Consider the following 15758-nt stretch of genomic DNA (forward strand, 5'->3'; position numbering starts at 1 on the left):
TAAATGAAGAGGAGATAGGCACCCTTCCAGAAAAAGAATTCAGAATAATGATGGTGAAGATGATCCAGGACTTTGAAAAAAGACTGCATGCAAAGATCAAAAAGTTTACCAAAGACCTAGAAGAATTAACGAGCAAACAAACAGAGATATGCAACACAATAACTGAAATGAAAAATACACTAGGAGGAACAAACAGCAGATTAACTGAGGCAGAAGAGCGAATAAGTGACCTGGAAGACAGAATGGTGAAAATCACTGATGCGGAAAAGAATAAGGAAAAAAGAATGAAAAGAACTGAAGACAGCCTAAGAGACCTTTGGGACAAGGTTAAACGCACCAACATTTGCATTATAGGGGTCCCAGAAGGAGAAGAGAGAGAGAATGGACCCGAGAAAATACTGGAAGAGATTATAGTTGAAAACTTCCCTACCATGGGAAAGGAAATAGCTACCCAAGTCCAGGAAGCGCAGAGAGTCCCAGGCAGGATAAATCCAAGGAGAAACACGCCAAAACATATAGTAGTCAAACTGACAAAAATTAAAGACAGAGAAATGTTATTAAAGCAACAAGAGAAAAACGACAAAGAACATACAAGGGAACTCCCATCAGGTTAACAGCTGATTTCTCAGCAGACACTCTGCAAGCCAGAAGGGAGTGGCATGATATATTTAAAGTGATGAAAGGGAAGAACCTACAACCAAGAATACTCTATCCAGAAAGGATCTCATTCAGATTCGATGGAGAAATCAAAAGCTTTACAGACAAGCAACAGCTAAGAGAATTCAGCACCACCAAACTAGCCCTACAACAAATGCTAAAGGAACTTCTCTAAGCAGGAAACATTAAGAGAAGAAAAGGACCTACAAAAACAAACCCAAAACAATTAAGAAAATGGTAATAGGAACATACATATCAATAATTACCTTGAATGCACCAACCAAAAGACACAGACTGGCTGAATGGATACAAAAACAAGACCCATATATATGCTGCCTACAAGAGACCCACTTCAGACGCAGGGGCACATACAGACGGAAAGTGAGGGGATGGAAAAAGATATTCCATGCAAATGAAAATCAAAAGAAATCTGGAGTAGCAATAGTCACATCACATAAAATAGACTTTAAAATAAAAAATGTTACAAGAGACAAGAAAGGACATTACATAAAGATCAAGGGATCCATCCAAGAAGAGGAGATAATTATAAATATATATGCACCCAACACAGGAGCACCTCAATACATAAGGCAAATGCTAACAACTGTGAAAGAGGAAATGTAAGGCAGAAATAGAGACAGAGATGTAGAGAACAAACACATGGACACTAAGTGGTGAGAGAGGGGAGGATTGGGGGGGATGAATTGGGAGACTGGGATACCAAATTGTATACTCTAAACATATGCTGTTTATTGTCTGTTAACTGTATCTCAATAAAAGTTCTTAAAAAAATAAAACAAACAAAAAAACAAGTTTAAGATACTAAACTAACAAATGCCCTAGGAAAATAACTGGGGAAAGCAGAAGAGGCTTAAAGATACTCTTTAAAATACTATTTATAATTCTAAAATACTGAAACTACTAAATGTCTCAAAATAACAAAATGGCTAGACAATGAGGATATCAATGTTGCAACACCACATACACACTTAAAATAACCTACATATAGATTAATACACCAAAGAATTATTAAATATTAAGTAAATAATACCTTGGTTTTGTATAAAATTTAAGAGTTTACATGAACTTCCCTGGTGGCACAGCAGTTAAGAATCTGCCTGCCAATGCAGGGGACACGGGTTCAATCCCTGGTCTGGGACATTCCCACATGCAGCGGAGCAACTAAGCCCATGTGTTACAACTACTGAGCCTACACTCTAGAACCTGCAAGCCACAACTACTGAGCCCATGTGCTGCAGCTACTGAAGCCTGCGTGCCTAGAGTCTGTGCTCCACAAGAAAAGCCACCACAATAAGAAGCCCACACACTGCAACAAAGAGTAGCTCCTGCCCACCACAAGTAGAGAAAGCCGCATGCAGCAACGAACACCCAACAAGCCTATAAATTAAGTAATTAATTAATTTTTTAAAAAAGAGTTTACAGAGGGACTTCCCTGGTGGTCCAGTGGCTAAGACTCCAGACTCCCAATGCAGGGGGCCCAGGTTCAGTCCCTGGTCAGGGAAATAGATCCCACATGCTGCAACTAAGAGTTCGCATGCCACAACTAAAGATCCTGCATGCCACAATGAAGACCTGGTGTAGCCAAATAAATAAATAAATAAATATTAAAAAAATTTTGTACACAGTACTTTTACATACATTACCTCATAATACACAATTCACACCAGAGGTTATCAACCCTGGCTGTTCATCAGAATTACCTAAAATACTTAAAATGCAAATTTCTGAGCCCTACCTCACACTCAGTAAATGAATGAGCCTCCAAGTATATCAAACATTGGAAGTGTTTCCAATGCCTAACCAGGGTTAAGAACCACTAATCACTAATATACCACTAATTACAACCATGAAAAAAATGTAATTAAAAAAACACAAATCAAACTTCTGTGACTGAAATAACTTAATGACCTTTTCCCCCTCCTGGTAAACCTGTTTAAATTAATCATAAAAGGAACTAAGTATAACTATTAAACTTTTTAAAATAAAAAATGGTTTAAAATGTTGATGCTTGAAGGTATACTAGTTACTAAAAAATTTTTCCTTGTATAGACCCCAGAATGCTACATGTAACAAATGAGGTGGTACCCTAGTTATTTTAGTGTAAACAGAAAGCACTAAGATAAAATTGCTATGAAGATTTGCCTCTTCTTATACAGATAATTATCTCACAATATTTCTAGTATTCTCTAAAGCTGACTGACAATATATACCAAAATTCTCCTCAAAAAAGAAAGAACTCTGATTACAATCTAAATGGACAATTTGAATATACAAGGATACAACATGTCACTCATATAGAGAAACACTAGCAAGACCCTTAGTTTGAAACAGCTATTGCTTTGTAATACACCAGTAAAAACTTCTTAATAACTAAACATTTTAATACCACTCCAGAATTTGGTGACCTCAGTCTGTCTAACTGTGAAGAGCACATAAGTTTCACACAAATCACTTTATTTCAATTTCCTTCAACTTTGCTCACCAAACCCAAAATACCAAGTCTTAAAAAAACAGTACCAACAAATTTATTGACCAAACAAGAGTACAGCTTTTGTTCAATATAGCAGATTCAATTACTAAACATAGAAATTCAAAACACAAATGAATTTACTAAAACCTTCAAATGCTTACTTTCCATCCTAGATGTCTGTCCTTGTATTGAGACTACTAGACATGCTCACTTAGCTGTTCTGCAGGCTTCTCAATTTCATGTTTTAAATTACCCATTTCAAGAAACGATATCTATTCACCACCCATTCACTCAAGCAAGAAAGCTCAGATACTATGGATTCATTATTCACTACCCACATCTCCTCACGTACTACTTAACTTCACAACCATTCCCTACACTTCATACCCTTTTGCCACTTCCAGTTCCATCCTTTTAGTCCTAGGGCTGCTAAGTTAACCACCCTCAATTCAATAGCCCCACCTTGGCGCTTTATCTATCCCTTCTGGAATTATCACAATGCTCATAGTTACCACTCATCTTTTAAAATTCTTCAATAACGATTTTTTAAAATCCTCAACACAGCACACCAGCTCCCTACATCTCTCTAGCCTGTTAACCTACACTACCATGATTTCTCAGCCTAGAATAAGTATCTTTTCCTTTTCCTCTGCTTAATCATTCTTACCCATCTTTGAAGATTCACTTTTCCTAGTTTGGAAAAGGTTTTCCACTCTGTACTTCCACTGTACACTGTACATAACTTTAAATCATATCACAAATCATTTACTAAGTAAATGTCAGGTTGGGAATACAAAAGTGAACAAAATACAGTCCTTGACTTTAGGAAACTTACAATGGAGAAGAAAAGTAAATAATCAATTGCCATGTAGTCTGATAACTTTTTTTATGCTAACATCTGAGTGTCTGTTATATGCCGGCCTAAGGACTTGCCATGTATTACCTCATTTAATTCTCCAATAACTTACAAAGAAGGAAAGAGAAAAGCTGTTATTTGTCCAAGGTTCAATTAAGCTTTAAAGATATGAATCCAGGTCTGAGTCCAGAACGTAAGCTCTCAATTACCATGACTTCTGGTTTTACTGTCACAGCATTTAACTCAGTTTCCACAGTGTCCAGCATACAGCAGGCACAAGACATGTATTTGTTAAATGAATGAACTTGAGTGTTCAAGTCCTAAGCTGGTAATGACTTATCAATACTACCACTTTAACTGATAATGTCTTATGTCAAAGAGCTCAAAAGCTCTGAGATACTAACACATGTGAAATGATCAATGTCCCAGGTTACTCATCACGTCAGTGTTTACAACAGCAAAGTATTAGAAACAAATGTCTATCAAAAGGGGACATGTTAAATAAATTATAGCCTGTCCATATTATGGAATTATGCAGCTATATAAAATAAGAATGATCTTCACGTACTGATATGAAATAACCTAACATACAGTAAGTAGAAAAAATTAAAAGGTGAGGAAGAATGTGTATTTGATGCTACCATGGGTGAAGGCAGGAAGGAGGTTTATATGGTTTTTGTTTGTGCAAAAATCATTCTTCAGATTTCAAATCTTTCACAATGAAGAAGTTAGGGGGGGAAACTTTAAAAAGCTACCCAGAAAAACCAATTTAACTGAATCAACTGTAGAGGGATTATATCTCAATGAAGCTGTTAAAAAACAAACAAGCAACTAATCCAAAGATATTATAAATCATATAAGTAGTTACCTGGAGCATTAGGGGGATAACTGTGCAAGGGCACAAGGAACTCTGGAATGATGTAAATGTTCTGTGTCTTGTTTGAAATAAAAGCTAGAAGTCGTATGTATTTGTCAAAATTCACGGAACTAAACACTTAAAACATGTGCATTTTACCATGTTTGCTGACCTTATGTAATTAGTTGTCATCATTCTGCCAGGACATAATTACAGTTATCTGAAGATTAAAGAAAACATGATTGAAAAAAAAATCCATGCATTTTACTGAATGAAAGCTATAACTGATTAAAGTTAGAGGTCTTGGTTGACCCCATGCATGAGGTTCATCAGTTACATTTTGGAAAATACTGACCTACTATAATGTATGCCCAGTAATTACTGATCATGTTTTGCAAGAATTCATGAATTAAATGATAAACTTATACAAACACAAACAAGCTACGTAGGTGATTCTCATTCCCAAGTTTGAAAAATACTAAGTATTAAGTGGCAGGAGTTCTAGGAGGAAGAATTATAGACTAGATGGTTAAGAAAGACTTTTCTTCTTCTCCATCTGCTACAATCCTTCAATGGTTCTCCATCACCTAGTGTGGTGGTTCTCAATCTGCCTTCCCCACCCCACAGGTGACATGTGGCAATGTCTGCAGACATTTTTTTCAATGTCATCACTAGGGAGGGGGAGTGCTACTGGCATCCAGGGGGTGGAGGCCAGAGATGCTGCCAAACGCTGTACAATGCACAAGACAGACCCCCAAAGAATGCACTAGTGCCCAGTTTGAGAAACTCTTACCTGAGTCTCACCTCAAATGAAGCTACCAAAGGTACTCGGCTGTGGCCCCAGAGGTAAACAAAACAATAGAATTAACATATTACATCTTCAGGAAAGTCAATTTTTACTTCCAGATTGGTGGGGAAGAAAGAGGAGGTATCATCTTTATATTGTATATAAATCAAACAAATATAGATAAAAATACAAATGTCACATGAATACCTAAAATAAATGTCACTTAAATACCTAAGATACACTTCAAAATAATGTAAGCAGGATCAGGCTTGGGGATACTTATGTACTCTCCTCAGTCTTCAAGGTACCTTTGAAGTTAAAAAACATTTGCTTAGGGACTTCCTAGGTGGCACAGTGGTTAAGAGTCTGCCTGCTAATGCAGGGGACATGGGTTCAATCCCTGCTCCAGGAAGATGCCACATGCCACAGAGCAACTAAGTCCGTGTGCCACAACTACTGAGCCTGCACTCTAGAGTCTGTGAGCTACAACTACTGACCCTGTGTGCCGCAACTACTGAAGCCCGTGCGCCGCAACGAGAAGCCACCTCAATGAAGAGTAGCCCCTGCTCACTGCAACTAGAGAAAGCCTGCATGCAGCAACAAAGACCCAATGCAATCAATCAATTAAATTAAAAAACATTTGCTTAAAATAAAGTACATAAACATTAGCATGACAATCAAGACCTCATCTTTAAGCTATTCCCACTAAGATTTTTAGGGCTATTTGTTACTGCAGCATGGTCTAACCCAGTGCTATTCAAGGTGTGGTCGTGGACCAGGGAGCCAGTCTGATTGTTTACTGGTTTACATCAGAGAAATACAAAAATAGAGAACACAGGAAATTTTTATACCAAAATAGCTTCATGTCTATTGGATCTTTAAAAACTGGAGCTTGCAATTCTGCCTTTTCTAGTCCATGTTCATTACTAAAAAATTTGCTGCAATTTGTATTTTACAACTGTGTCAGTTAACAGTGAATTGGAAATTTAAAAAAAAAAAAAAGAAAGAAAGAAAAAAGGTCCTTCATCAGTTTAAGAAGCATTAACTTAACCCATCCTGCCTGATACATCTAGTAAGTGGCAAAGCCAGGATTTGACTTCATGTCTGTCTGACAACACTTTTCTTAATCACTCTACTATATTTCTGTTATTATTAATATTTTGAACTCAAACCCCTATGTGTAATCCCTACCTCTGCAGACCTAGACTGTGCAAGGTATGAATCAGAAGGACCTTTTGTGTGTCTCGCCTAAGGCCTTCAACACTGAATGCAAACCAAGCTGCCTCCTTGGCCCCTTTTTCCCAGGCTCATGCTCAAATTTTGGCTCCCTTGATCTTCAATGATGCAAAATGACAAAACAAAAAAATTTTTTCTCCTCAAGGTCAAGAGCAGAGACATTTAATAGCATAATACTACCTTCTTTTGGGACCCACCCTGCTTTGTATATGACTTTGGGAAATGACCTCCTCTCAACCTGAACTAGGCCCCAGAGCTCTTCCACACTAACTACATAAAGAACAAAATTAATCCAAAATTTAAAAAGCCACACAGACTTAATAGCATGTAGTCTTCCCTCCTCACACTAAGACCTCCAACCTCTACCATAAAATTTAAAGACCTTCGACCTGACCCATCCATACTGCACATCCCGAAGCGTTTTTACAAACTTTTTTGATCACAATTCTTAATTTAAAAAAAATGTTAAATCCCAACTCAATACACAATACTTATAAAACAAAATTTAACACCCCCCAAATTTTACCAAGCGCAATGTACTATTTTTTTTTCCTACTTTTAAAAAAATATTGGTTGAAATCCACAAAATTGATTTCAAGACCCATTAATATATCTCAACCTGCAGACTGCAAGACACTGCTGTAGAGACCAAGAGCCTACATTTAACAGTATGTTCTCATCTGGCAAGCCTAACCCATAATCATGCTACCTTAAAATTTTACTCCTCAAAAACACATTTTTTCCTACATCAGTTTCATTGTACAATAAATCTTATGTCATTTACAGTCCAAACTTTGTACAGAAGAAAAATACAAAAGTTAGTTTTGTCTCAAAATTTAGTAAAATGCATAAATGTTAAAGTTAAAATAAAAATTTTCAACCTCTAACCAATAATTGAAAATAGTTTATGAGCTCAAAATGTGAAAAATGTTCTCAGCTGGTAATTTAATTAAATAACAATACTCTATTGGCAAATCTCAGATTACAATCTACAGCGAATATGTATACCATCAATTTATAATAAGTCTGAAACCAACTTGCTCTACCACTATCTTTACTCCAACTGGTCTATTCATCTGACCACTCCCCATTATTGAGAACTTGGAAATCTAACACTTCCTCGTGTGTGTGTGTGTGTGTGTGTGTGTGTGTGTGTGTGTGTGTGTGTGTGTGTGTGTGTTGTCGTTTTTAATCTCTGCAATTGCTCTAAGGTCTGTCAGAGGTCCTACCTTGTCTCAGACCAGCTCAGAAGTCCTGTCATGAACTTATTTAAGATTATTTCTATGGGAAAATACACAAATTCAAAGAATCAATTTTATAACAGACTTTTGAAAGATAATCTATTGGTAACTGATGTGTATTCCATACTTAATCTACCTTTCATGTAGTTATGTATCGAATACCTTATCTCCAAATCAAAACCAGAAACCAAACATTTCTTAATTTACACAATTACACTATTCTTTCTGTAAATTAAAATCTACTTGACATAAACACAAAATAAATTTCTCAGCTATGAACTTCAGTTCTGTGAACCTAAAAGCGCATGTGATATTTTTAATAACTGTACTGAGAAGACCTAGCTCCATCATGTTGTCCCAACACAGAAAGACACAATGCCACCATACAAACCATCTACGTAGCTTCCACATTTATTTCATAGCTCCACTCAACCTAATCTCCCCTGGCCCCACCCACCCACCCAACAGCTGGGTGGGATGAAAGATTGTTTCCTGCCTCCCCCCCTCCCCCGCCCCCCGTTTTGCTCCTTCCCCTGCTACTTTGAGGAATAAAGGATCCAAGCAGCATTAACTAGCTTCGTAATTGTTTATATCCTGCACTACCCTTCAGTCTATCAGGATTTCATAAAGCTCATTCATACCTGTACACTTCATGCCTAAAAAGTTTCCTCCTTGTTTATAAACTTGGGGGATGGGAGGCTGACCACACTCATCACCTGCATGTACATAAATACGTAAAACGAGTAAAATGCTTTTGAATCTAGATTATCTGTTCATTTAGATTATCAAGGACACTCAGAAAGATATCCTTCCATTTCATCAAAATAACGCGAAAAAATCGTAAAGTTGAACTATAACAATAAAGTCGAAAGAATAAATTATTTCAGTATCTAAGCAAACACCTGGATTTCACAAATTCCTTCCCTACACTACAAAAACCCATATTTGAAAGTGTACTCTCAAAATGTAACTGAGCAAATGGAAACATGCTAGAAAAATCTCAGTTGCTTATTTCCTACTATACACACAGTATGAAATGGAATTCGGGAGTGGAAAATGTGAATGAAACAGCCTTGTTCTTTTTCCAATAAGTGCGGGAGGAAAGGAAATGAAAGCCCTTCTTAAGAGAATAAATAAGAATACTGAAATATTTTCAAAAATTAATTTCCTTAAACATCACCAGTCCGCATCTCCAACTCCCTCCCTTTTTCAGGGACCCTTCCCACCCCTTCCGTTCCTCGGGAGGGCGCCTTTCCTAAACGTTCTCTTTTCCCTTTTTCCTAAAAATTAAGCCCACACCAGGCTCCTTATTCTCCTTACTCGAGCCCTGCCCGACATCCACCCGCCTTCGGGGCCGCGCCGGGGGAAAGGAAGCCCCAGAGACGGGGAGGAGCGAGGAGCAGACGCAAACGCTGGAGCCGCTGCAGCCGCCGCCGCCGCCGCCTCTACCGCAGCTTCGGCCCGGTGCGTCCCCTTCTTCCTCACTCCCCGCCGCCGCCCTCCTGGGGCAGGCCCACACAGCACCCTCAGCCGAGCGCGCACATACATCCCCACCCTCCTCGCCAGGCCCACTACCCCACGAGGGGAGCTCCGCCGCGCGCGCTGCGGCCGCGGACGAGAGGAAGCAGGGCCGGGGAGCCGGCGGGCCCGGCGAAGGCGACCCCCTCGGGCTGCTCGGGCCGCGGCGGCAGAGGCCGCAGCTCACGACTCTCGGCTCCCCAGGCCCGCCCGCCGCGGCACAGGAAATGCCGCCGCCGCGGCTCTCCTCACATTCAATTCAAACTGTCACTGCCGCCGCCTCCCCTCCCCCCGGGCCTGCCGCCGCCGCCGCGCCCGGGGCCCGCCGTCGCCCCCGCTCCACCTCCTTTCGCCACAGCCCCCCGCCTCGCCTCAGGGCGTTCCCCTCGCCCCGTCAGGGGGCCGCGGAGCCCCCCAGCGTCCCGAGCCGCCGACCCGAGTCGCGACGGCCCAAAGCTGAGACTCACCCATGGTGCTGCTGTTGACGCTCCTCTCCTCAGCAGCAGCGGATCTCGCACTGACCGACATCCCCTCCCCCCTCCGCGACCAGCCCGGGCGCAGCGCAGCCCGCGGATTCTCCAAAGCCGCCTACGCCGATTCCGCGGCGTAGCCGCCCGGCGTCGCTGCTCCGGTTACGCAGGCGACAGCAGGCGGACTCCTCCACTGGCTCTCGACCGACTCCTGCTCCCTCCTCCGCCCCTCCGCCCCCTCAGACCAGGCTTCCGGGCCGAGAGGAGACTGGCTTCGATCTCGCGAGATTACTTCTTCGCTGCCCCGCCGACTTGCTCGTTTTTCGAGCATGACTTCATTGGCTTCAGCGGTGCTTTGCTGGTGGGGTTTAGCCGCCATGTTAAAATTGGCGGGATTTGGCACCTCCGGAGTCATGGACAGTCAGGCGTGTTTCTTCAACACTGCCCCTAAGGTTAACGCCTTCGTTTGTGAGTGAGAAGCCTGGGGACGCTGAGAGGGAGTGGCCGGTGGGGTGCGAGGGTGTGGTTTTGCCCGAATCAAAGATGGCCGCCGTGGGTGCAGCCCAGTGCAATTTCACGTCAGGATTTGGAGCCGGGGGAGCCTCGGGGTTGGCTTCAGCGCCTCCTTACGGAATTGGCGTAAGGCAAAAAGGGGCGCCGCTGGAAGAGGCCAGACTGGGAGGCTACGCTCTGGGCAGAGGCCGCGTCCACGCCTCGGCTCCTAACTACTGACCTGGCGGCATTGTGAGTGCAAGTGGAGAGACATTTCGAGGCAGTTGTCTGTGCCCCCATCCGTCCCTGTTTCCTCCGCTTCCGTAACTTTCGGAGTGAAAAGTGACATTAGGCCCTGGTTGCCCCTACATTGCCCTCGCGCTGTCACTTTCTGGTGGCCTGGCGTAGCCAGGAGGTCGGCTGCTGCAGCTTCCACTGCGGACTCTCCATGGTCATACTCGTATTGGCTCAGCCTGTTGGAGCTGGTTCGGTCCTTCTGGCTCTCACACTCTAGTTGAAAAAAATCAGTGGACACCCCTGAAACTACTGGGTATCAGTTAAAGAGTAATTAAGGGTTAAAATGTGTGGTCTCGTAGTATTAATTAGCAGTGAATGTCGCTCGGTCGTTGGAGCCTTCCCCAAATATTTTCTAGTGTAAGTAGCCTCGTTTTGCCCTGAACAACCCGCGATCTTTTGTACTTTTCATAAAAAGTAATTGCTGTCTTCGTTGTATAGTTCATGCACACGTATTATCTTTCCTGTTAAACTGCATGTTATGGAATTGTATACATATGTAATTATCACGGGCCCGCACAGAATGTTCATAGCAGCATTGCTTATATTAGTGAAACAATTTAAATGTCCACTTACAGGAGAATGGATGAACAAGTTACATTATTGGACAAACTGACATACACAGAATGCTAAAAAATAGAAATTAATGAGCTAAAGTTAATGCTATTAGAGTTCATTAACATAATATTGAAAAAAGCAACTTACAGAAAGATGTATATGGTATACCATAAATAAAAGTTTAAAAATAAACTGAGATCAAACTGTGAAAATCATAAAAGGAAATGATAGATACCAAATTCAGAATAGCGGTTAGTGCCAGAGAGGAGAAGGGAATGTAACGGTTCCCTTCATAGAATGTTTTATTTTCTCCCAAAAATAATTTGCAGAAAATGTGGCAAAACCTTAAAGGTAGGTGGAGGATACATGGATTTTAAATTGTGATTATTTTCTGTACTCTTCTTATACATGAAATGTTTCCAAGTAATTTTTTAATGGAAATTTTATCTAAGGAAACAGCTAATTTTGTGTCTTGATACTGTTTCTGAAATCTCCATTTGTAATAAATTGCTCATGAAGTGTGTTACAACTTGTCTGTTCAACCAATACTGTTAAATCTCTGAAACTTCACAATGAGTGCTTTACTTGGAAAATTTTGTTAAATTTCTTCTTTGAAGAAGGCAGTGCAGCAGAGAATTTAAATGTGGGGCCTCTGGAGTCACACTGCCTGGGTTCACATCCCAGCTCTACCATTCACTAGCCAAATGCCTAAGGAGAAGTTGCTTAACCGTTTCTGTGATCCAGTTTCATCATCTATAAATGGGAATAAATACTTATCTAATGGAATTTTTGTGAGAGATGTGCCCAGTCCATAGTATATGTTTAATAAATGTTACCTACATAAAGATTATTTTAAAATATAAAATTATGCTGAATATTATTCTGTTTAGTAAAATTTCATAGTTTATAAAGAAAATCTCTACCTCTCATCTCTATTGATATGTTTCTTTGAGGGGATCTCTTAATGGATGTGAAAAAGGTGAATTTTGTTATTTTGCTCTCTGAAAATGGATAAATTCTTAATATAAATAATATTAATAATTTTGCCTGAGGTTTGTTCATACTCTCCTACAAACTCCACCCTACACAATAAAAGCTTCACCACATTTCATTGAAAATTAAATGGAGGGTTACAGGCGTGAGATGATGACATCTTATGGAACTTCCTCGCTGAGGAGTTCTAATAGTCAATGATATGGGGTTGGCCAAAAAGTTCGTTCTGGTTTTTCCGGGAAAACCCAAATGAACATTTTGGCCAACCCTATATAGTGTGTGCGTGTGTGTGTGTGTGTGTGTGTGTGTGCGCACGCACGTGCATGTACCTGTGTATTATAAATTATATTTGGGGGATGGAGAATTATTGTATTAGGTTCATGATCTCTATTGCACTGTCTACAGTATTATATTTGTAAATGAAATGTAGTCTAGACCTTAACCTCCTGATTCAGAAATAGCTTTTTTTTCTCTTTTTCTGTCTGCGTTGGGTCTTAGTAGCTGCATGTGGGCTTTCTCTAGTTGCTGTGAGCAGGGGCTACTCTTTGTTGCGGTGCGTGGGCTACTCTGTTGCGGCGCGTGGGCTACTCTTTGTTGCGGTGCGTGGGCTTCTCATTGCGGTGGCTTCTCTTGTTGCAGAGCTTGGGCTCTAGGCACGCAGGCTTCAGAAGTTGTGGCACGTGGGCTCAGTAGTTGTGGCTCATGGGCTTAGTTGCATCGTGGCATATGGGATCTTCCCGGACCAAGGATTGAACCTATGTCTCCTACATTGGCAGATGGATTCTCAACCACTGCGCCACCAGGGAAGTCCCAGAAATATTTTTTTGAAAAACAAAAAACTGATCTGAAATTCTGGATAGACTATATGGGTTGTTTTCACTATGTATTTACAATGTCCAATCTTAAGGGGGCCTTTAACTTTGCCAAGCAATGCTTGTTTCCCTAGTTAGCTCTCTTTTCTACAACAGCCACTTCAGGTTTTCTCCATTGTTTTCAAACTATCTCCCTCATTTATTCTCAGCAAAAAATAGAACCCCTCAGAGAGGAACTCCAGCAACTTCCTGCCTCCACATTCATAAGCCTACCTGCATCTACACTCACCTTTCAGACATCACAGTGGATCAGGTGTTCCCCTGTGTGAGGCACATATTTCTACATGTTCTCTGTATTCCATCTCTTTGGCTTACTCTTTGGCTTCTGTCTGCTCCTGCCTTCCCAGGAACTTCACTAGTGACCATGGCCTTCCTTGATTTGTGAAACCACACTTTCTTAGCTTTCCCCCTAGATCTCTGGCTTCTTTATTTTACCTTCTAGGACCTTTGTTTTCTGCCTGTCATTTAAATGTCCATGTACCTCAGAGCTGTATCCTAGTCAGTTTATTCCCATCTCCTTTGGTGATCTAATTCACTTCCATGGCTCAGTGACCATATATAGGCTGATAACTCCTAAGTATAGATTTCTAGTCCAGTTCTCTCTCCTTACTACAAATCTGCACACCTGACTGCCCTCAAAATATATGTCCTGATGTTCTCAAAACAGTATATCCCAAATTAAACTCATTTTCATTATATGTGGTTTTATGTTCCCAGTCTCTAAGTGGTATCATCATCAACCCAATTACCTAAGCCAGAAATGTGGGTATTAAAACTCGACCCCTTCTTCTCTTTCACCTCCTACAGCTATCGGAAAGTCCTGGCAGTTTTTCTTTCTCATATATCTCTAATTTCTCCATTTCTCTCCATCTCCACTACTACGATCCCAGCTAGGCCAATATTATCTCCTGCCTCAACTCTGAAATAGACTTTCTGCCTATTACCCTGTTCTACTTCATTCTTCACATTGTACTTAGAGTGAGCTTTCTAAACTTTAACTGTCAGTCCCTGTTTAAAGTCTTCAAATTATCCCTCAGGAAACTTACATGATACATTTTCTTATTAATGGTCAATCTACCATGCCTTGCTCTCTAAACTCTAGCAGGTCTTCTTCTCCCTGTCTGGGACACTTCACTCTCCTTTTTATACTTGCATTCCTTACCTGGCTTTCTCCTTTGTCTCATCATTTTCTCTAAAAGCCTTCCTTGATGTCCCAAGATTGGGCAGTATACCCTCTTACTCCCCAATGGTGGTACTGATAGAACAGTTTTGTAAATATTTGTCACTTCCATTGGAATCTAAGCTCCTTAAGGCCAGGGACTCTTGTCTTGTTCACTTGTATGTTCCCAACACCTAGCACAAGGTATGGTATTCATTATTTCATTCAGCAGATATTTCTTAAGTCATAACTAGGTCCTAGACACTAGCTCAGTGGTTAATGTGTGGAATGGGGAACCCTTGAGGGAAGTCTCTGAGATGTGAGGGAATTCATGAGGTCAAAATTATTTTAATTATAATACTGACTTTTTTTTTACCTTTTTCATTTTCAGTCTCTTGTGAGTGTATAGTGGGGTTTTCCAGAGACTACATGAAGTGTGATAATCGCAACAGAATGAATGCAAACACACAAATAATTCATTGTCTAATATTAAGCCAGACATTAAAGGGATTTGCAAAAATGTAAAAAAATGGCATGGCACTCTTCAAACTATTTTGTTGTTGCTTTGCAAGATATGGTAATTTTTCATAAATGTGTGTTATTTATGTTAACTTTTAGTGGATTTATTGTTTTTTAATGAATAAATCATATTTTTAAGCTTTCTCAGTTTTCATTTCAAATACTATAATATCAATAAATACATGCCACATAAACAAAAAGTCTTTGGGATCCTCAGTCATTTGTAAGAATGCAAAGGGATCCTGAACCCAAAAGTTTGAGAATTGCTGCACTAGCACATATTATGTGTTCAATGTAGATGTGCTAAATAATTAATGAATGTCAGTTTGCCAAAACTCTGGCACACAGCTGCTTAATGTTTCTTAAAGCGTCTCCCTGAATGCCCAGAATTAATATCTGAATTGGCAAAAAAAAAACACCCAAGTTTATTATCTGAATATGCATAAGTGAAAGGATTTTTTAGGTGAATGTGCTTTGTAAACTATGGAGTGTTATACGAATGCAATTGTTTTGGTAACTGTCTATGATAAATGTGGCCCAACATTCTGGCTTTGGTAATAGAACTGGGACTACCTATCATAATCTGATAGTTGACAATAAGAATTTTTTTTTTTGACAATAAGAATTTTTATAGCCAGCCATTTCACATCAATCAAATTTAATCAGTATAACAATGTTGTGAAATAGACATTACCCTTATTTTTTAAATGAGGAAACCAGTGTTCAGAGAAGCAAAGTGATATAATCAAGGTCTCATAA

General features: G+C 40.3%; 1 protein-coding gene across 1 annotated transcript; it reads left to right on the forward strand.

Moving 5' to 3' along the window:
* Positions 1–5500: 5500 nt before the first annotated feature.
* On the forward strand, positions 5501–15142 carry LOC130851863 (uncharacterized). Its single transcript, XM_057732560.1, has 3 exons — positions 5501–5706; positions 9417–10856; positions 14872–15142. Exons 1-2 carry the CDS (start codon positions 5501–5503, stop codon positions 10561–10563), a joined length of 1353 nt encoding a protein of 450 aa, XP_057588543.1. The 3' UTR covers positions 10564–10856; positions 14872–15142.
* The last annotated feature ends 616 nt before the right edge of the window (positions 15143–15758 follow it).

Source organism: Hippopotamus amphibius, chromosome 4 (genome assembly GCF_030028045.1).
Source record: "Hippopotamus amphibius kiboko isolate mHipAmp2 chromosome 4, mHipAmp2.hap2, whole genome shotgun sequence".
Classification (NCBI taxonomy): domain Eukaryota; kingdom Metazoa; phylum Chordata; class Mammalia; order Artiodactyla; family Hippopotamidae; genus Hippopotamus; species Hippopotamus amphibius.